The sequence below is a fragment of the Coloeus monedula genome (genome assembly GCF_965178545.1).
Source record: "Coloeus monedula genome assembly, chromosome: 8".
NCBI classification, from domain to species: Eukaryota; Metazoa; Chordata; class Aves; order Passeriformes; family Corvidae; genus Coloeus; species Coloeus monedula.
Window position 1 is genome coordinate 24,902,287 of NC_138788.1, and position 23,055 is coordinate 24,925,341.

The 23,055-nt window shown below is 40.5% G+C and overlaps 1 protein-coding gene across 2 annotated transcripts in view; it reads right to left on the reverse strand.

Annotated features, from left to right (window-relative positions):
- Positions 1–5,567: 5,567 nt before the first annotated feature.
- The window catches only part of LOC309575720 (ligand-dependent corepressor), a gene marked incomplete at its 5' end in the record, with an annotated part of 57,312 nt that continues 39,824 nt past the window's right edge, over positions 5,568–23,055 (reverse strand). For both annotated transcript variants that reach the window (XM_082286484.1, XM_082286485.1), the window contains 4 exons: positions 5,568–6,657; positions 9,427–9,520; positions 12,375–12,662; positions 17,210–17,342. In XM_082286484.1, the coding sequence (XP_082142610.1) occupies positions 5,688–6,657; positions 9,427–9,520; positions 12,375–12,662; positions 17,210–17,342 (1,485 nt within the window). In that variant the 3' untranslated portion in view covers positions 5,568–5,687. The remainder of the gene's footprint in view (positions 6,658–9,426; positions 9,521–12,374; positions 12,663–17,209; positions 17,343–23,055) is intronic.

A 23,055-nucleotide genomic window follows, 5' to 3' on the forward strand; every position in this document is an offset into this window, starting at 1 on the left:
CAACCACAGGGGCATGGGTGGGGATGTTTGTTTTTAAGAAGGTAAATTAAATGCCCTGGACAGGCTGAAAAAAGTCCTCCTTCCTAGTACGTCACCCAGGAAAACTGATTTTGCAACTGGGCTAAGAGATTTTTGTGAGGATTAAATAAAGCTCTCTTAATATCAAGGGTTTTATGACCATACCTGAATATGGGCATAATTCAGTAGGACATGAGGTCCAAAACTGCTGCTGTAATACTGGTTTAGAGACTTGGCCCCAGTCAAAGAAAGAACAGGAAAGAGGGAGAGAGGTGGATGCTGGAATGCTCTAAATACTTAACAGCTTTTTCTGGTATACGTGAAGTGGATCTACAGATCATTTTGAGTTTGTAATACCTCTCTACCTAGTGGTCATCACAGCACACTGTGTTTATACACTGGATAATTTGAAATGAGTTACTATAGTGGCTACTTTATCTGCTACATTCATCAGAACTGCATATAATTAGCAGTGCAGATTTTCAGGTTTCTGATGGTTCCAATTACTGAATTTCCAATATAATTCAGGATCAAGTAGAAACCTTTATAGTACCAAACTAGCTCAAAACTATTTTTTACACCTTTTTTAAAACAATATTAGTCAACATTATGTACTGATGCCAAGAAAAAGCAACATTGACCTAGACTGAAAATACATTTAATTTCTGAAACATTTGTGGGAATACCTAGAAGTTTCTGATCCTCATGACAATGAAGGAAACAACCCTTCCCATCCTACTTCTAACATTTGGCAGAGAATTTAAGCTATTTAAAATATTGTGACAAAGCTTTCAGTAAGGTTAATAATTTTGCCTTCATAAGAGTTTGGACTGCAACAAGAGTATGCATTCTTACACTGAAGAGTTAAAATTTTGTCTTCACTGAAGAAAGAGGTCTTTACACTATAGATGCAGCCACACTGTTTTTGAGAAAAAAGGGAACAGCAGAGTGCTCCCTTCACTCCTTGGACACTGTGTTCTTCTCCTAAGACTCAAGACATCTTAAGAGCATTACTTGAAAGTAAACTGGAAAGAAACACATGGCAATTCCAGTTTTGCCTGCATAACAATTGTTGCAGATGATACAAAGAGCAATTAAATCAGAACTAAAAAGTTGTTTCACAAAGCTTACTCAACCCTAAAGCCCCTGAATCACTTTGCCAGCTCCCATGAATTTCCAGGGAAAGGCAATGTACTCCCGGGTGTTCATGAAAGAAATACTTAGATGCAAATGTTGGCCTGCCAAAAGACAAAGCACAGACTACTCCTTGTCTGCTCTTACCCAGTCTAAACACATGTGCAGTTACCTCCTGTGTTTAGGAATATCCTCCAGAGGTGGAAAGTTCTACAAAAAAAAGGTTGTGTAGGAGTTGCAAAAGAACACAGAAGCTGAACACATTCCCTTACTAGAGGCATTATCCTATATGTACCCCTGCACCGTTAAAAATAATTTTTTCTCCAATTGCCAAAAAAGTTCAGAGTTTCACTTCAGGTCTAGCAGTAGGGTTGGTAATGCAAGCATCAAGTTACGAGTTCTGCAACAAAAAGAAAGCAAAGGCATACCTGTATTGCTTATGCAGCAACTTCTCCTGTGCAACAGGGAAAAAAATGAGAAATTCTAAAGAAAACTGTCTTGAACCTTTAGAAAAAAATCAGGGAGTGACTGGAAAATAAATTATCTTTAGACAGAAATAAAAACAAGTCCAGAAACGTGTCCCTACAATATCTAACTGGAAACGTTCAACTCTATAGCTGTACTTAAGCATTACGGCCACAATAATGCCTACAACACTGTGGAATGAGGATCCAGCTGGCTGAAAGTGAGGTAATAGTTTGTAATAGGTCAGAGTTCTAAAAAAGCACTTTTACATCTTACAAGTCCAAATAAAAGAAAAAAAAAGGACACATTTCATACATGTTGGGCTTTCTCACCAGAACTGTACGATAATTAACTCCACACCAGGACCCCTACCACACTAAGCCTTACTCATCTTCAATTATATGCTGCAGCAAAGATTTACCAAGCGACACCTAAACTTCAGTACAATATGAAACTTCGATTCTTAAAACTTTATACACACAAAATAGAAGATTACTTTTCTAGGATGGGGTAGGGAGGGGGATTCTCCTTCATGGTACTTGGACTGAAAAACTAGTTTTCAGAGACTGCCACAAATAATTCACAGTTTCTTGCTGTCAGGCTTTTTCAGCTACATCAACGTAGTACACAACAATACTGTTAAGTCCAATAACTACATTGGATGGACATTCTCGGGAGTAAGAGAAAACTAGTGACAAAAAATACCCGAAAGGTCTCCTCCTAACAATGTCTCGATTTTTACAGGGTTGCAGTTTGTCTATGTTACACATTAACGCGATCTCAGAAGAGCAGCAGGAGAAGGGTCTAAAAATCTTTCTCCTGTCCAAGTGATCCAAGTAACATAAGCATCCACTTACCAGAAATAAGATGAGAAACAAGGCTTTTGTTACAAAGACCGCAATGAACCACACCTTCCCACACCAAAATATGGTCAACCAGGGACTCTGGCCATGCAAACTGCTGGTCAGCAGAAAATTAAGCATGCTAATGGACAAACATTAATTCCAATCATATATTTAAAATGATCCCAAATACTACTAGTTAGCTACACTGAAAGCGCCTGCAAAAAATATGTAGTGAAAAATGAAACAAAATCTTAGTGATCACTGCAGCACTTAGAGTGATACTAGTCTTAAGTGATGAATCACCTCAGAGAAAATACGTTAGATGGGACTTTGAAACAAAAAGGTAACATTAAAAGGTGCACCTGAATATTACAGACTAAATTTACAAAACCTACAATAAGGTAAAATATATATCTTTCGAATATTCAGCAGCTTTTTTTTAAATTTGTTTTTATTTTTTGAGAGGCTCATGAAATTTTAAAAAGGGACCACTAACTAATCTCAACCATGCTTCACAAAACAATAATGGCTATTTCATATTGCAGTTACCAACGTAATGCAATTAGTGCTTAAAAAATAATCTACACTTTTTCTTTTTTTTCCTTTTTAAACAGAGACCTTTGGAGGAAATATGGTTGTTCAAAAGCTTCTCGAAAAAGAAAGATTACCTGAATATTAAGTTATCACAGATCAAGTGTTGTGTTTAAAAGCTTTGCAGTTATGAGTATTACAATCTTCAGGTCTCAGGACATATAAACTGAGAAAGTTACGTGTTTGGTTTGTTGTTGTTTTTTTTTTTTTAAATCCACTTTCTAACCAAAGCAAATAAAGAGTACTCAACTTCTCACTATCTATTTACAATTCTTAGCCTACAGTCTGAAATGACAAGACAAATTCTCTTTTAAAACTGCAGCATTAAAGGGTAGGCACACCATTCTTCTGCTGCACGATTGTCACCCACTTAAACATACACATACAAAATATTTAGGTTAGTAAAATGAGCACTCCACTTACACTACAGTGACAAGTTTTATAAAACTCAACTCATGTTGCTTAAATAAGGACAACTGCAAAAGGTTAAACCTCTCTCAACAGTAAAACTGTGTTACTTTTTTTTTTTTAAGCTTGCAACAAACTTTCTACCATAACCTCCAACAGCAGATGAAACCACACCTTAAACTGCGCCTTTATTGCAATCACCAGCTAAACTGGAACGTATTGCAGAGTTTATATACTGCTACTGAGCTTAAACTGCTTTAAATGCCAAGATGACAACTAGAAAGCTACAAGGAACCAGGATTTTGAGGACTAAAATATATTAAGTAAACAAAAATAAAGTATACTTGGGGCCAAATGCCCAGTCCATTTCAAGAATGAGCAGTGCATATTTAAAACAACAGCAATGGTGTGCCTAACCTTCGAAAATACGAAATTGCTGGGGGTGGGGAGAGGCTAATAGAATCAATTGTTCCAGAAGTCATTCAGCATCCCTAGGGCTACCTAGGCCACCCTCCCATGAACTTTGAGAAACCACTTTCACTGACATCACTTAATGCTCTCACACAAAAACTCCAATGCTTCTTTTGGTTGTGCAAATGGGGGAAAAAAATGGTAATTTCTATCTACCTTTTGCACAGATTAAGACCAAATTGCTTCTACCTGAAGAACCAGCAATTATGATTTGGTCATGTTGTGGTAAATCCAGTAAGCTCCACTTAGTTACTGACCACTCCCACAGAAAGTATCAAAGATAAAAGTTCAGTATAAAACTTATCCTGGATCTCCAGATAATCATAACGGTATCACCATACTGAAAAAAACCCCAGATTTGTGGTTTAAGGAGTGCTTTTTTTTTTTTGTGGTGTTTAAATGCTTATTCTAGCATGTGCTAAACCACTATCAAAATAGATTAAATAAAAACAACAACAAAAAAGCAGGACTTAAATAAATTCCTGCTACTGGCAACTGTAATATTTAAAAAGGAAACACCCATTCATTGAGTGTTCGACCCTGACAGTATTACAGATAGATATGATGCAGAGCCTGAATTAGATCAGGCTACCAGTGTTATACTTCTTCCCTGAACATTAACAAGCTCCTTCACTAATGTGGATATTTGGGCAGACTACTGAGGTTGTAACGTTTGAGATCACCATTTTGTGGGCTATTTTTTTTTTTTTGTTTTTGTTTTTGCAGTATCACAGTAGTTTGTTACGCAAATCCCCCATCCCTGGATTAGAGTCATTTAAACTAGCTGTTGGAACCACATAGTTTAGTAAACTGAGAATCAAGTCTGTAAAAAGCGTAAAGGTCACAAAGAACCGTAGTTCTGGTACAATGAGGCATACCCCAATACATCATTTAGTGTACCCTGACTGCTCCTGACTGTGAGAAGCTTGTCTTCCGTGAGATAAGGCTACATCCTCAAGCAGGTGAGTCTAAATATCACCCTTCAAAAACACCAAATAAAATTACAGTGAAGGTAGTGTTATAAATAATTAACTGACATTTTCTGAAGGTAGTGTATGTAAGTTTTCCCCCCCCTCCCCTCCGGGTGAGCACTAAGCAGATAGCAAATGGTAAGTATGGTTAATTTAGAAAGAAAACAGTGGAGAGCCTACTTAGACCCAACTGATTATCTATCTAGTCGACAAATCTGGTTCAAGAGAGGTACCATTCCTAAATAATTTGATTTAGCTTAAATCTTTCAATCAACTGGATCAACAAAAATAAGAGGGGGAAAAAAGATTTCTGAAACATTTTTGAAGAATGACAGTCTGATTTTCATTTGAAAATTGCCTGGTTTTAGGAGAGTGTCAGTTTAACAAAGTGGACTTATTATATAAAGGCAGATAAGAAAAATCCAACATCAGAAGTTCAGGCAGGCTCTACAGGCAAGATGTCCACTTCCACAGATCTGCATTCTTTGTGAGGTAACTCTCTATTACAGAGAAACATGCAAAAGGCAAAAGAAAAAAAAAAAGGAACAAAGAAAGAAAGAGGGCAGTGGGCAGGTGAAGGAGGGAAACTGTGCCATACCAGGCTAGAAAAATTTACAAATGTGACATTCAGAGCACATCTTTCACCTGTGTTCACATAAGTCTATGCTGAACTGCAAAGGAAAGAGCATTGCAGTAAACAGGAGACTCAGGTGCGCTCAGTGATGGTTGAACTATGCAGTAGTGCTCACCCAGTTTGCAAAGTAATTGGCACTCTACAACATCCCTATTCATCTTTCAATTCATTTGCACTTTGTGCTGCTTCTCCCTGGGGATCTAATTCAATCTTTACTGAAACATCCTGCCCCTCCGACTTCATTAATTTCATTTTTTTCTTTGGAGGGTTTTTCAAAGTGCCCAGCCTCTCTTTAACTTTGTACTCCAGTGTACTGTGGGGGATCCCATAAATACTCTGAGCTTTGGAAACACTCATTTTCCCGCTCATAACCACAGAGATTGCTTCCTCCAGTATCTCGCTGTTGTACTGTCTGTATCTCCCTCTTTTCTTCCTAGGTTGCTTGGAGCCAGGATCTCCCTCTTGATCGGAGGTGGGATATGGCTGTCCAGAGGTAGACTGCTCAGCATCTGAGCCCCAGGAATCTGGTCCAGCATCCAGCAAACTTCTCCTATTTTGTTTTGGAAGGATAGCCCTTAACTTTTTGCTAAGCGCGCTCTCCGTTTGTGAACCCATTACCAAAGAGCTATAGCTGTACTGGTCACCAGTGCGGGACTCCCATGAAAGGTCCATGCCTCGAACTTGTGGTATCTTTAAATCCACAGGAGATGAATGGCTCACGTCCTTTTTCCCATCCTGTTTAGTTTGAAGTGCCATTTTTTGAAAGGCAGAGTTTTCTGTAAGAAAAGGAAGGTCACTGATGTTGCTGAGTGCACCATTTCCCCTGAATTTCATGCGGCTGAAATTGAATTCGTAGTGTGGTTTTGCCCAAGAAGCCTCCCTGGATAATATTAAGTGCTGTCCATGATTCTGTAGTCCAGATGGCCCATGGCTGGCAGCCGTAGAAAACTGGTTTCTGCTCAGCAGTTCTTCACTAATCTGGAGTGATCGAGCCAGCGGTACTTTAAGAGATGTGGAGTGGCCATAACCTTCCCTGGTTCCATCCTGCAAGCTTCTTGGAGGTACCCCATCACCACTCTGTAGTCCCTCCGGATGGTGCTGGCTGGGTCTCCCAGGTCGCCTAATTGGATGGAAGGAAACTGATGTGAGCAGGACTTGCACAGGTAGGGAGGGATGGGTGAGGGGGCCACTCCTTTATTAGAAGGCCTTGCTTGGGTAACATCACTTTTTGTGTTATTTATTTTTCTCTAAATTTTTTTTTTATTATTTTAATTTTTTTTTTTAAGTCTCAGCATCAGTCAGTTTTAAAACTTGTTCGCAAAAAAAGAGAAGCTTTTTGGGCAAAGAAAAATGAAACCTGTTGGCTGGTCTCTGGTTGGGTTCACAAATTCTCGGAGTAGAAAAGACTTCGCGCAAGCGTCTGAAAATAGCACCTTAATTACAAAGTAGTAATCAATCGCCATAGATCTACACACAACTGTGTTACTGGTGTGACGTTACCACTAAACAAGCACAGTAATAAAAGAGTAAGCCAAAGTGCAACATATTCAACATGCAAATATGACTGCCACCTGCAGTATCTATACATAGGTGGAAACCCTGGACAGTGTTTGCTTATATCATATTGAAGAATTGCTGCTCAGGATAAAAGAAAAAGCTTAGCAGGCCTCAAAGGTATTTGCCTGACTTTCATTAAGCACCAAATATGAAAGCTGGGATACTGATCACAAAGAAAAACGCTGCATTACACTAGACTTACCAAACCGCTCTCTTAACAACTAATTGCATATATACACAGCCCTGAATCTCATTTGATATAAAGCATGGCTAGGAAAAGAAAGATCTAAGTTCCAACTGTCATCCAGATCAAGGGTTAACAAAAAAAAAGGCGGTATGTATTTTTACCATTTCCCTTTCATCACAAATGTTTTTTCTATGCCATAAAGTACTACTGCTGCAGAGAATCACGTCTATTTTAATGCTTTGATTGCTTAGCCCCCTGTAGTTATTAAGTCACATAGGTTTCAAAATCCACCTCCAAATTTCTGCACGTTCAGCATACAAATTAACAAAGAGGATCTATTTTGATGCTCTCAGACACTATACTGGCGTAAAGCCCTCTGGCTAAGTCAGTATTATTTAAGGACAGGATATATAGTACTGAAAAGCTACATTATTATTTTTAACATCACACTGGGATTTAAAAAAGTCTTTAGAGAAAAGACATCCACTGAAAGGACCTGGTATGTAACATACACAATGCTTGATACACATGCTGTTTACTTCTCTCCAGGATGCAACAAGTCATAGATGTGCACAACAAGAGTCAACAAGGATTCAGAACAAAATCCAGAGAAATGGATCAAAGTTTGCAGTTCCAGAGAACCCTCTCAGACAGTGTGCATTCTCCACCCCTTCTACAGCATGTATCAGCATCACAGTGTGCACCAGTGATTCTACACCTAAATAAAGGTCATAGTGGTAGCTAATAATGTTACACCTGACTTAGTGATGCTAAACAAACTGCAGCCAGCCTCATATACCACACACCTGTACGAGTAACCACAGGTGCCAGTATGCCCCATCCTCTCTGGACCCACAAGACTTAGCAGGACAGTAACAGATGCCGGCCTTGTCATCCCTGTGTGTTGGACTTTGGCCCTCACTTGATTCACAACCAAGGGAACAAACAGTACAGAGCCTCAGTGGCTTCTGCTGCCTTCCTAGGAAAATAAAGCTGGAAATAACCTGTTCAGAATTAAAAGTGCTGCTGGGGAAGGTTTATGCTAAAGAACTGTAAAAAGTATTAAGACTAAATTTTAAAGAAGGATTGAAGTATGTTATTAATAGAAATATTAAACGGAAAAGTAATCTTGAAGGGAGAAATCTGAGACAGTAATATTTTTCCAAAGAGAAATGCAAAAATTCAATCAGCTGTTAGCAGTATGTGGGACTGATGGTTGGGAGTGGGTTGTTAGTTCAGATTTTCAAGTTTTTCAAAGGCTATCATAAAGCTAAATCCAGCAATTAAACAGCACTTTAAACCATATACTATTTCTGTACTTCAATAAAAAAATTATTTGTTCACAGTAGCTTCAAGATAATCAACACCCAAAACCCCTCTTAGTCCCAGTTAGCCTCTCCAGTACAACCCTAACTAAGAGTTACGGGATTCTAAATGTATGCAAACGGTGACCATTAGAAATACAAAACCTGAAGATTTTTTTTTAATTTTAACAGTATTTCACAACTTGAACTGACTAGGCAAGAGAGGTACACCACATACTTTGTGATTATTTTTTAAAAAACTTGTTCAGTACTACAGTACAATCGCAAATCCAAAGTCACATTTAAAGTTTTCTGAACTACCAGACTCCCTGTCCCATGTCCTTTTTTAAGTTGTGGTTTATGCTAGGAAATATTAACAAAAATCATGCAGTGATTTAAATCTAATCCAGCATGGTTTATCACCAGAATCATTGTTACCACTAAAATAAACTTTTCCTGTTAACTAACTTTGCTCTAAGTGTAATGAAGCCTAAATACATTGCAAAGCCTCTAAGACTCTTCATGCATTTAACTGAACTTGCACCTCCATGGAAATCACCTATCACTAAACCCAAGAAACAGGTAATGGAAAGATCTCTGGCTAAGTACCAAACTGGCCAAAATAACAGATATTAGAGTCATTAACTGAAAGCTAAACCTGTCTCAGTTGGCAACAACTCTTATTTGGCAGGTGGGGCGAAGGTATTTGCCAAAAGTACAAGTTGAAAACACATTACTCCAAAGGGTTAACACCAAAAGTAAGTTAAAATTAACAGGAGCTAAGCACACATTTTTAGTAAAAAACTGTTTTAAAAGGTCATAGTAAGTTGCTTTCTCTTACCCATTTCCCGAAGTACTGGAGCACCCTGGAGAGTGACTCAGAGAAGTGCTGCCAGCGCAAGGACTCTTCTTAGTAGATAAATCAAGCACACCGTCTGTAGAGACAAAAGAATGACTTCAGTGTTTGAAGAAGCAGGATCAGCCATGCTGATCTTGTCTTCAGCTGAAAAGACAAAGCAAATCTTTTGAGCTAAAGTCGTTTTCAGCACACAACATATTTTGGTTTATTGTATTTTTAAACAAAGTAAGGCTTGGAATTTTTTGCAATATGGTTTACATGTGACTTCAATATAGTCTTCAGAAATCACAACAAAAATTAACAAAATTGAAAGTGCATCTGTTACAAGAGACATAGCATAAAAAATTACCTACAAATGACAGTTCTGGATACAACGAGCCTAACACATAACTACCTCTCAGTGGTCCAAAAATGAGACAATCTTCAAATTCCTGAGATATTCCTCTCCTTAAAGGGAGGCTGCAAGCCAGTATTTGGATTTTTTTTTTTTTTTAAATCCAAATCTCTTGCAGGAAAATTCATTGAGAATTTCATATTGGAAATTAAATGAACACACATATAGATGTGAGATTCCTTCTCAGTTGGCAGCCAGCTTCATCTTTTTTTTCTATGTCTCCCACAGGTCCCTACTGGAAAAGCTGCTACCTTTCTCCTCTATTGTGTCATTTTATTCCCTCTCTTCCATACGCCAAATTGGTTTTCCTGCTAGACTGCTTCTTCCACTCCCACTAATGGCACTTCCTCACACTCCCCCCATGCTCCCCTGCAAACCCTTAAGAAAGCTCTGCATTTACAGGCACCAGAAAAGGAAGCGTGTTTCACCAGAGAAGCCTTGCTCCTACTGCACTAAAGCAGCCTGAAATTCTGGTCATTTTAATAAGGGCAACATTGTCATTGAAGCAGCCCAGGCATCTGAAGTTCCTGGAAACTTTGAAACAAGGAATTTACGAGGCAAAGATAAATGAAACCTGTTGGCAAGGTAAACTCAAGACATATCAAAGCTCCTCACTCATTCCATCTAATCAAGTAAATACCACCCAACACAAGAACAATGTAAGACAGCTTTCAGATTGCTTAAAGTTCTCATTTGACATATGGAGAAAAAACATGATAAACAGTGAACTAGAATTAACTTTATGGAAAGCTGTTCCACCCACTGCATTTGGGAACACACCATAACCCAAACTTAAGCAGGCAGAAAATTAAATTTTCTTTCTGAACAACACTTATGCAGGCATAAGAGACACAGACTGGATCAAGTCTTTCCTCCTTTTCAAGAGGCTGGACAGCACAGGCAGCTGCCCGAGGTACTTGCATCCACGCTTCCTCCCTCAGAAGGGTCAGTACGACCCAGAAGCCCCTGAGGGGAAGCAGGGCCAACCTCATACCCCAGGGAGAAGCTTACAGCTAGCTGGGTTCCCCTCAACCCACTAGAACAAAATATAGCACAAAGCACCACCAGCAATCTTTCATGACAGCCTCTGAAATCTCTCATTAACAAGTTTGGCAAAATCTCTTTCCAATTACATTAAATGTAAATTGGAAAAAAAATTTCACATCAGCAAACAGATTACTGTATAAATCAATACACACATATTCTACTTTCATAACAAGTGTTATGAACATTATACATTATCTTACAGCTTTTTCCATCACATGGTAGCTAAAGAACAGTTCATGTACGTGCTTTCCTCTTCACCATATCATCCTCTAATTAAAAAGAAACAGAGCAAAACTGATTCTCTCCCTCTTTCTTTCAGCAAAAAGTTTAGCAATGAGAACAGTTTAAATGTAAAACATGTTACATGCAAAACCCACTCACGAAATGCATTTATAATAAAGACAGCTAGAAACAAATGCCTATCAGCTAACTGTACAGGGCCACATTTCAAGAGAGACACTATTCAACCTCTCACTGCAGTTTGTAACTGAAGTGCAATGACAGCTTTCAGTAAGTGCTCTAAGTGCAGTACGTGTCCAGATGTCCAAGCTGCATATTACTGGAAACATAAAATGAACCTGTTTACAAAAGGCTTCATAAACCCAATTTAGAAGAATAAAGGGATACCTACTCTTCTGCCCTAGCTAGATTATTTTTTTAAAGGCACCTTTTCCATTTGCAGATGGACAGCTTACTGTGACAGAATGACTTCAAGCACTAACATTTTTCTAAAGAAGGGTATAGGGTCTAATTTTAACCAGTACGATACACTTAGGATTCAACAGTTTCAGAACAGAAAAGTTCATATACTATATCACTCACAGAATTTGCTTTTTAAAAAAGGCTTGTTTGATGGAAAGCAAGGTTTTTGAATTAAAATAAGCTCTGAAACACTGTTACAAGTTATTCAATCTGTGCTCTGCAGAACAAATCTATTTTTAAGGTAGAAAAGAGACATTTCTTCCAAATGCACAAACCTGGAAGTTTAGTGCAGTTCATGGGTATAATTTTTACAGCCTTCACAAGGCAATTTCTCACAGACTTTTAAAAGATACTCTTCTCACACCATGACCAGAAAGAAAATAAATCAGCCCTTCAGTCAAACTGTGTACTAATCTTCAGAGAAGAGACAACATTATGATTTTAATGACCACATGAACTTCTCTTATCAGCAAGCGTACAGTCTATTTTGGCAGACTGCTTCTTGCAGCTCCCTGTAGGAACAGCACATTTATCCTCAGAGTCTAGAGCATGTCCATCCCCTTTGCGCTTCTTCAGAAGAATCTCTCATGTCTATGGCTCTACATTCTTTCAAAAAGTCTTTTCTCTCCCAGACACATTGAACTAGTCATTCTTTTACTGTAAAAACATCTACTGCTTTTCCACTTTAATTTTTATGCAAAAGTGCAACCTTCTAATTGTCTGGTTCTGCAACAAGAATGCCATTAATGGATTGCCACGGGACGCAAGACACTGGTAAGAGTCCTACCTTGTTCACTAGGTTCTGACTGAGACTTTCTGACAGTAAGGTCCAGAGGTGAGTCTTGGTCAGCCATGAGCAGTTTGCTGAGCACAGGGTTCTGAGCAGTTGCAGCCGTGGGAGAGGAGGCGACCAGAGATGCTTTCAGCAGGCTTTGGTTCTTTGTGCTATTGGGCTGGCTGGAGTCCTGAGTAGAGCTATTTTTTGAGGTATATTCAGCAGCAAACTGTCGGATCATTCGCTGCATGATCTCACGGGCCACTAGGGGAATATTGGGGTCAGAGACCCTAGGACTGTCTGCAAATATTAGAGATTTCTTTTAAGGAAGCACTTTAAGTAAAACAGCTTTTATATTAAGTCATTGTTTATTTACAAAAAAAACCCAAAACAAATGGGGGGAAAAAAAAGAAAGCCAAAGATAAAATAGTTTCTGTAGAAAATGTACTTTAGTCTTAGAATACCTGAATAAGAACCATGGCTAATTCTGATACAGCCTTCCCAACATAACACTTTCCTGAAAGAAATACGCAATCTCATATTTGTTTTAAATATAGATATATTCCACCAGACCTTTAAGAGGTGTGGAAATGGAAAGGAGAGCTAGAGCTCATTCCAAAAACATTGTACTGGTTATTCAGTGGAAGAATTGCATAACTTACCTGCAGCTACAGAAGGGTAAAATGGACAATAAAGTTGCAGCAGTCCCCTCTAAGTTTACTGAGAAATAAAACCCTATAGATCTGATCATTTAAAATTATTCACATCAAGATCAGATGTTCAAGTGTCTTCCATCTCACTCTATCTATTCCTTTTGAGATTTCTACCATTGTAATCAACGCAGCATCAGGAATTACGCAAAGAACTTGCATATACACAAAAACCCAAGATGTGTCACATGACAAGTAATTATATTTCTAGAAGAGCTGCTAAATCTATTAGTAAGGGATGTGAAACAGAACAAGAAGGCATTCCAATTTATTTATATGAACTAGTGTATAAATAAAAAAGTATCTGGGCATGTGGGCAACCATAAACTTTATTGACAAAAAATCACTATTTTAGACCAATAGTAATTTGTGATGTGAAAGTAAATCTCTAACTCTTAAATCACAGAAGCTAAGTCCTACCACTTCACTTCAAACACTGTGTTGTCTGGTCAAATCAGTTTTGGGTTTTTTAAACAAACAAACAAACCAACCCACACCCCCAAAAAACCAAAACACCAACTACCCACAATACCCCCAAAAAATCCCAAAGCACACCACAACCACACCACTATTCCAGAAATGGCTCAAAAAGTTTGATTTTTCTATTACCAAAGAAACATTCAGAAAAAATTGTGCAGTAGAAGACCAAATAAATCTTTAAAAGCAGCTCTCAAGAGGGAACAACAGAGAAATGTTTACTACCTCTTTTAAAAAATTTGCCCAGGTTGAAAGGTAATCTATTGGGATTGAGCTATTAGAAGCATTAGCAAAATCTTCCGTGGGACATTTCAGTGTTAGATTTGCCTTTTGCTACCACTTTTGTCAAAAGTACATCAACAAACCAGCTTTACCGCATGTGTAAGAAATGACTGACATGAAGGTTTGAGCAGAGCTGCCCACAAATCAAAGAGCAGCAGTAAGCAGCCACTGTGTTTTTTGATGAAACACCATATTGACCTTTAAATATTATCAAGCCCAAATTTTTTTTTGTTAAGCACAGCTTTCTACACCTAAGATCTTATTCAGTCACCACGTACATTCTTACAGGGGCATAACAGCTGTAAATTTTCAGGATGTTTATGTAAATATGTAACAATTTTCTTTAAAACATCCTGTAAATTTTACTTGTTGCTAAATATCAAATACTATAGTTTTAAGAAGACACCAAAAAATGAGCCAAACTTAAATTTTGGTACATTTTATAATCTCACTTGTTTCCCAAATGGTCTACAAGGACACCAGCCTGGAAAAATGTGGAGGCCTTGTTCTGCTGTGGTGACATTTCTTCCAATTTTTAACCTCTTCACTATAACCTCCTGAAGGACATAGAAAGGCTCCAGGGAGGCCCAGAGGGGCACAAATTGATGGCATGATCACACTGATACCAACTGTTCGACATGTGCTTGTAGCATATACAATTGGGGCTGGCAGGAATGCAGAGCTCGATGGCACTCGTGTTTTCTGAACGAAGAATCAGCCCTTTACTGTGCACCGTGTTCATATGTTCATTTCAAAAATGCTTACAGCTGAACATATTTACACATTCAGAAATAAAATACTACATATGCCTACAGCCATGCATCTTTGTAATTTGCAGCTTCAAAGAATCAGCCCAGAATGACAACTTTCAAGTGCTGTTCAAGATAAACTCACTAATTCAGGACACAAAACTCCATTTTCAAGCAGAAGGGCAGGTACCTAGCACATTAAAGGCTTTTTACTTAATATAAAGCCTGAATGCTGAGGATTAAAGCTGTTCAAAAGTGAGTGGAAAGTATGTGCTGGTGCCCCACCAGCATCACTTGAAATCAACCAGATATTTATCTTGACTCCACCTTTCTAGGTTTTTTTAAGAAAATAAAACTAAAATTAACTAAAACATAGAAATCCTCAGAGGAGAAAAAATACAGCAAATAATTATCAGCTATAAATAGTCTACAGCAGTACCTCTGAGCTTTAAAGCCTTAATAGTTTTTGTGGACTTTTATACTGAAATCTTGAAAGGGCAGTATCAAACAAATAAAGGTATGATTTCATTAAATCAGAAGAAGGTCCTGTCCTGCCACAAAGTAAAGGTAACAGACAACTAGTACAACTACTACCACTCTTCTTTGACTGGAAAAATATGAATATTTGAAGGAAGGATTACTGGGTCAGAGTGCCAGGGACACAAATTTCAGAGAAAGGACATAAGATTAATGGACAGTAAACCTGTTCAAAAAGTCTGCTGATCTTGTTGATTCCCTATTCATATTCAGTACATTAATGTGTGGCCAGTGTTCAGAGAACATCTGCATTTTCTCTGATCTACCTGGGCTACAAAATGCCCATCTCAAATGTTACTGGCAGTGTGGATGGAAAGAAGAAAAAAACTAATTGCTGGCATGAAGCCAGGAGAGCTCAGCATCTCTGAGCAATGTAGGAACGTCAAGAGTTCTGCCGTTCTTTGTGTCCTCTTTGGTATGACAGTACCTCTTTGGTATGACAGGGGATCTTATGTCAGCAGCATGAGTTAGATTTCAAGCAATCTAAATACAGGTAAGCTTGACAATGATGCATTAAGGATTCAGAACTGACTTCCTGCCAAGCTTCTACCCCTCACCTATTACTCTTGCACCAAGCACAGCTTTGTCCGAGGAAAGAAAACAAGTGTTTAATTTAAAAAATCCTCGAAGATTCTTAGACATCTGACATGTTTCATTATCTTCATTCTGGGTATCTGGCCATGGACAGAGTATTATACCCTTCATAAGCACACTGCAACATCTGCTGCTGGCTCCCCAACAAATTTTAAAAAGCATACTTTCCTAAAGGACACACATACACATACACATCATACATAAAGATTTAAGTTTAGTGCTAAAGGAATGAAGTCTTTAATAAACAATTTGGAAGTGATGGAAGTGCTTTTTTTTTTCCTCATCAGTAAAAGCAATATGGAAAAAACCTGTATTGTCTCTAGACTTCAGTTTTCTTAAATTCCTTCTGGATTTGAAGATAAATGGGATAAACTCAAAAGCAAAAGGAAACATTAACCTTACAAGAAAAAAGAAAACTTGAAAAGGAAGCCTTGGAATAAAGGCATTATCTGAACTATCAGTAGTAATGCAGTAACTATCCTTCCTACCATCCTGCATGTATTGCAAGAAGTATAGAAGCATCATAATGTATAGCTTGTATTTATTCGAGTCATAAAAGAAAGGCTAAGATACTGTTATCTACTTAAAACACCTTTAAATATTTTGGTCACTAGAAGGAAGGGCTGAGGACTGGCTACAGCAATTTCTGATTTGTTAAACTGAAGCCTTGCATTGTCCCCCAGCAGATAGGTTGGAATTACTGATTTGGCAGATTTTCTCACACATGGGTTAGACTGATAAGTATGATGTACTTTCATTCAGGATGCGTTTGGAAGTAACCTCTGGATTCATGTTTCTCAGATTTGTACAAAACGGTGAAATGAGCTTTGTGCCTTCCTTAAGAGCACAGTTTAAGCAACAACTTTCCGAAAGATATTTAGGTGATTTTCTAGCATTGAGCATGTTCTCAGCATATTCTACAGCAATTATTTTGCTGATCACATTTTGAATTCTCCATATATCCCCCTTAGCATTATTCCAATAATATTTTATACTGTAAATTGTTCAGAATAGTGTGGGTAATCATTACCAATAATGAAAAGACTGATGACCTTTAAGAAAAACTGCATGAGTACATATCCCATCAAAATAAAATAAATATTTTTAAAAAAACACATTACCCACCTACTACCACTACTGCCACCTGACCTTTCTTCCCAACAGCCCACTCACCTAAACACTGGTTATAGGGAACAGTTCTGCTGGGTAAGAACTGAGTCATCTCTCCAAAAGTGAAAACACCAGTGTTCTCATGGAGAGATTTGGTTTAGGGTTAAATAGTTATACCTTCTTCCTCCATCCCAAGCCCACACTGTTGTATTACTACATTACTTGGGAATCAATTTTTACCCTTGATAAATATATACAAAGAAGATGACTGAAAAATACTGAACATACAGTGACAACTTGAACATCAGATCTTTGATACCTACATTGCATGCAAAAAGACCACAAGAGAGACTATTTCCCACATCGTCCTCCCCCCATCAAAACCAACCTTTTCTGTAAAAGACTGCATTGAGGAACTCTTCTGCTTGCCTTTCAAAACGAATGATTTTTGCTTGCTCTTGTCTAAGCAGAGCTTCTTGTCCAGCTTCCGAGGCTGGCTCATCCAGACTGACTAAGTGTTCCTGCAAAGATATTTAATATTTGTAAGATCTTCCTGACTCCAAAATTAATAAAGTTCCCTAAGCATTCAATATTTTACTAAATTCAAAACTTCTTTAGGTACAGAGTTGAATCTATTGAAATCAAAACTTGTTTTTTTGGCTGCTTCACAACACTGTACTTTGTCCTGTTCTCTTGTTGTAAATTGCACTGGTTTGAAGGTAAACCAGCCAGAGGAATTGACCCCACACAAACACCTTGCTGAAGATTTCAAGACAGAGCTACAATTCAATAGGAGAGTCACAATAAGGGCAATAGTACAGAAACACTGGCTTAAACTGACAAAGCCAGAGTATAACCTGGCATCCTGTTGGTCAGGGTGGTGGTAGCAGTCTGATTAAATGGTGGTTGCAGTCCCATTGAAATGATGGATGTGGTCCTGTTGTAGCAGTGGTCCTGTGGAAAGGTCTGGTCCTTCTCTGGAGGTCCAGTGGTGGTTCCCCCAGGTCCCCCAACCTTGAGATTATATACCCTTGAATCCAGGCAGGTATGTTCAGTACCTCCCCCAAGGCAGGGAGTTTTACAATGGAATGATGTAATCCTATGAGACATAGGATATTTTGGGGAGTCCTTGATGGCGCTTTAAGTGGAGATTACCACCCTTAGGCTGGGTGTAACAAAGAGAACACTACACCCAACTCCTAGGTGGCGTATGCAGCTGTTGCAAAGGACCCACCATTAACAGTTCATCAGAAGGCGATGCAGGTGATGGTAGAATACATACTCTGGTTACACCTTAAATTGTAATCCAAGACATTAGCCACCCCTTATTCTACACCATCTACATCATACCCAAATTAATACCCTTCTTTAACTCTACTTACATATATATATGTGTGTATACATACACAATGAAACATTACACACAGTTCTCACTTAAAATTAGGTTCCCTTGAGGTGCACAATGGGTTTCCCCATCTTTCTGCATTACCCACCAAGTGTAACCAGGTTCTCGAGCAAAAACAATCCCATGGAAGGATTTGCCTTTGCCTGAGGTGGGATTAATCCAAACTATCTTTCCTAACATACATCTCATGTGTCCACATGAGTGCAAGGCTTCTGACTGGGCAGGACCAGCTCGATTGACGGATCCTCGTGGCCTTCACTAAATGCAGCTCTCAATTTTTGAAGGTCCCCCTGCCCAGTGCCTTCAAGGTGGTTTTTAGCAGTCTGTTGCACCATTCAACTTTCCTGGCGGCTGGTGCGTGACAAGGAATATGGTACACTCACTCAATACCGTGTTCTCTAGCCCAGGTGCTTATAAGGCTGTTGTTGAAATGAGTCCCATTGTCCAACTCAATTCTTTCAGGGTGCCATGTATCCACAGGACTTGCTGTTCAAGGCCTAAGATGGTGTTCTGGGCAGTAGCATGAAGCACAGGGTAGGTCTCCAGCCATCCAGTGGTTGCTTCCACCATGATCAGCACATAGTGCTTGCCTTGGCGGGTTTGGGGAAGTGGGATGTAATCAATTTGCCAAGCTTCCCCATAACTATATTTTGACGACTGCCCACCATATCATAGAGGCTTCATCTGCTTGGCTTGCTTGATTGCAGTACACATCTCGCAGTCATGGATGACCTGTGAGGTACTGTCCATGGCTAAGTCCACCCCTTGGTCACAGGCCCATTGGTATGTAGCATCTCTTCTCTGATGACCAGAGGCATTGTGGGCCCAACGAGCTAGAAATAATTCTGCCTTGTGCTGTCAGTCTATATCCACCTGAGATACTTTAACCTTGGCAGCTCACTCCACCTGCTCATTGTTACAATGCTCTTCATTAGCCCGACTCTTGGGCATTCGCATCCATGTGTCGAACCTTCATGGTCAGCCTCTCAACCCAGATGGCAAAGTCCTGCCAAATCTCAGCAGCCCAGATGGGTTTCCCTCTCTGCTGCCAGTTGGCCTTTCTCCAGCAATCGAGTCACCCCCACAGAGCATTAGCTACCATCCACGAGTCGGTGTAGAGATAGTCTTGGCCACTTCTCTCATTCAGTGATATTCAAAGCCAGCTGGATGGCTTTAAGCTCTGCAACCTGACTCGATCCACCTTGTCCCTAGGTAGCTTCTGCAACTTTCCATGTGGGGCTCCATACAGTAGCTTTCCATTTCTGGTTTGTTCCTACAGTTCAGCAGGAACCATCAGTGAAGAGGACACTACTGCTTTTCATTCTCTGGTACTTGGTTATATGGTGGGGCCTCCTCAGCACATGTCACCTGCTCCTCTTCTTCCTGAAAAGATAGTCCAAAACTCTCACCTTTGGGCCAGTTTGTTATGATTTCCAGAATCCCAGGGCAATCAGGATTTCCTATCCAGGCTTGCTGTGTGATCAGAGTGATCCACTTGCTCCACATGGCATCAGTGGCATGATGTGTAGAAGGAACCTTCCCTTCAAACATCCAGCCCAGCACTGGTAGTCAGGGTGCCAGATGCAGCTGTGCTTCGGTGCCAATCACTTCTGAGGTGGCTCGAACCCCTTTGTAGGCTCCAAGAATCTCTTTCTCAGTTGGGGTATAGCTGGTTTCAGATCCTTTGTATCCCCGACTCCAGAACCCCAGCAATCATCCTCGGGTCTCCCCAGGTCCCTTCTTCTGGAGGCTCCAGGAAGGACCATTTTCCCTGGCTGCAGTGTAGAGCACATTTTTTACATCCTGCCCTGTCCTGACTGGCCAAAGGGCTACTGCCTAAACAGGCAATCTCCTGTTTAATTTGTTCAGAAGCTTGTTGTTGTTCAGGGCCCCACTGGAAATAGCTTTTCTTTTGTGACACAAGATAGACCAAGCTTACAATCATGCTGTACTCCAGGATATGCATCCTTCAAAAGCCCACAGCACCTAGGAAAAGGAAAACACCAGGAAAGCCTGGGTTTCTTTCTTGTTGGTCGATGGAGACATAGCTGCTATTTTGTTAATCACTTTCATTGGAATCTGGCAATGTCCATCTTGCCACTTCACTCCTAGAAACTGAATTTCTCGAGTAGGTCCCTTAACCTTAGTTAATTTAATGGCAAGCTTTCAGGAGAATCTGGATAATCTCTCCTATCTTGAAGAGTTCCCCTGCTGTGTTCCCCCATATGATGATGTCATCAATGTACTGCAGATGTTCTGGAGCCTCACCCTTTTCCAGTGCAGTCTGGATCAGTCTATGGCAGATGGCGCAACTGTGCTTCCACCCCTGGGGCAGTCAATTCCAAGTATATTGCATGCCCCTCCAGGTAAAGGCAAACTGGGGCCTGCACTCTGCTGCGAAAGGAACAGAGAAAAATCACTGGCAATGTCAATGGTCACATACCACTTTGCTGCCTTGGACTCCAGCTCGTACTGATGCTCCAGCATATCCAGCACACCAGCACTCAGTGGTGGTGTGACTTCATTCAGGCCACAGTAATCAACTACCAGACTCCCTTCTCCGCTGGACTTACGCACTGGCCATACTAGAGCTGTTAAAGCGTCAACGAGCCTTGCTGATAACCCTCTGGCTCTCCAGTTCACGAATCATCTCATGGATGGGAACCACAGAGTCTCTGTCAGTGCGGTATTGCCAATGGTGCACTGTTGGTCTGGCGATTGGTACCTGTTGTGCTTCAATTCTCAGCAGTCCCACAGCAGAGGGGTTGTCTGAGAGACCAGGCAGAGCATTCAGTTGTCTGATTTCCTCTGTCTCCAGAGCAGCTATCCTAAAAGCCCAGCAATGTCCTTTTGGGTCTTTGAATTACCCACTCCTGAGACAGTCTATTGCCAAGGATGCCTGGGGCCTCTGGACCAGTCATGATGGGATGTTTCTGCCACTCCTTCCCAGTCAAGCTCACTTCAGCTTCCAGTACAGTCAGCTGCTGGGATCCCCCCGTCACCCCAGAAATGGAAATAGATTCCGCTTCCATATACCTTGATGGCATCCGGGTGCATTGAGCGCCGGTGACAACCAAAGCCGTACACCTTTGTGGGGCAAATGTGCCATCAGATCCACACAGTCCAATAGATCTGATTGTCCCTTTCCTCTACCTGGCTAGAGGCAGGGCCCTTCTAATCCTGGTAATAGTACACATTGCTCTCCTCCTGTAAACATGACCTTGAGGTCCCTTCAAGAGGATTAATCATATCATCATTCCTTTACCATCTGGAGTCTTGTCTATGAGAGACCGGAGCAGCATTGACCCTAGATGAGCTTCTTGTGGTCATTGTTCCTCTTTTCAGCTCATGTAGCCAAGTGGCTAAGGAAGAGGTGGGTTTCCCATCCCACTTCCTCGTGTCTTCTCCATGCTCCTGAAGGAAAAACCAGAGGTTATCCCGCAGAGTGTATCCTCTCTCTCCTTGGCTGGGGGAGACAGGAACAGGGACGCCTGTTCCTAATGGCAGAGACTCTTGGTACTTCCAGCAAGATGTGGTAAATTCTTTCCTTAAGCTCCTTCCTCAGCTTCTGGTGGGCCTCTTCAATTTTCTCTTCCAAGCTTCAGACATGCTCAGCCAGATTTCCATGGACAAGACATGAGTGCATAACAGGGCAGTGACAGCGTCCTTGTAAATTCTTAGTTTGTTGACCAATGCATCCACCTTGTCCTCTTCTTCCCTCCATTGCAGCATTACTAAGTAGCGGGAGTATATTTCTGGTCCAAGCCATGTGAATTTCAATCACATTTGAGATGTGCACTGGGCAAATCTGGATGTCTGGGCATCTGGACATCCCTGGACATCTCAGGGAATCTCCTGTCTTCTGAGAAAATGATCTCCAGCAAAGCCAATTCCTTCAGGCATCAGATATCTTGTTCCACTGTGCTCCATTTTCCTTGGTGCACTTGGAGGTCTTCTCTATAAAGGTATCTGTCCCTTACACTTGCCAGCAGTCGCTGCCAGAGGCTGAGTTTCCTGGGTTCTTCTGATCCCCTGGTCAATGACCACATCCTGGGACAGAGGTCCCAGCTGACCAGCCTCACAACCTTCCTGAATGGTGTCATTAGCTGCTGTGTCCCAGATGCGGAGCAGCCAGGTGAGAATTGGACTTGTTTGACTGGCGGGTGAACTCTCTCCGCAGCTCACGCAGCTCACTCAGGGACAGAGACTGAGTGATGATTTCTGGCTCCATCTCCTCTGCTGGGTGCAAAGGTCCTGCTGCCTCCTCGTCAGTCACTATGTGGACTGATTTGCTCTTCGATTTCCTTTTCTGAATCGGGGCAACTGCTACTGGCTTAGGGTGTCCTGGCTCAGTGACAGTTTGTGTGGACACAAAAACACCGGTTGTTTTGGTTTCTTTTTCTTCTTCTCAGAGAGTCTGAGATCAGTTTGCGTGAACATGGTGCCTGCTGATTTGCTTCTTTTCTCCTCCTGAATATGCTCTACCACACCAAGCACTGTCCCAACTCCAAGCATGGTATACACAGTGCAGCATACAGAGAAGACAAAGCAAAACTAACAACAAGATTATGCTGTCCTTGACATTCACACAGACCTCAATATTCTCAAAAACTGCTGTGTCAGGCCTGAAAGGCTGGAAGAAACTATTCTCTACTCTTCCCCCTATGGGCTGAGTGCAACTATTAACGAGGCCCCAGAGGTAGCAGCCCAGACCAGGACAGGTGAACAAAACTGAATATACATTCTGAATGAGGTTCATTGACTCTGATGTTATCGTGCAATAGACATAATAAACTAAAAAGCAATTTTCATACCATTCCCTGGTCTCA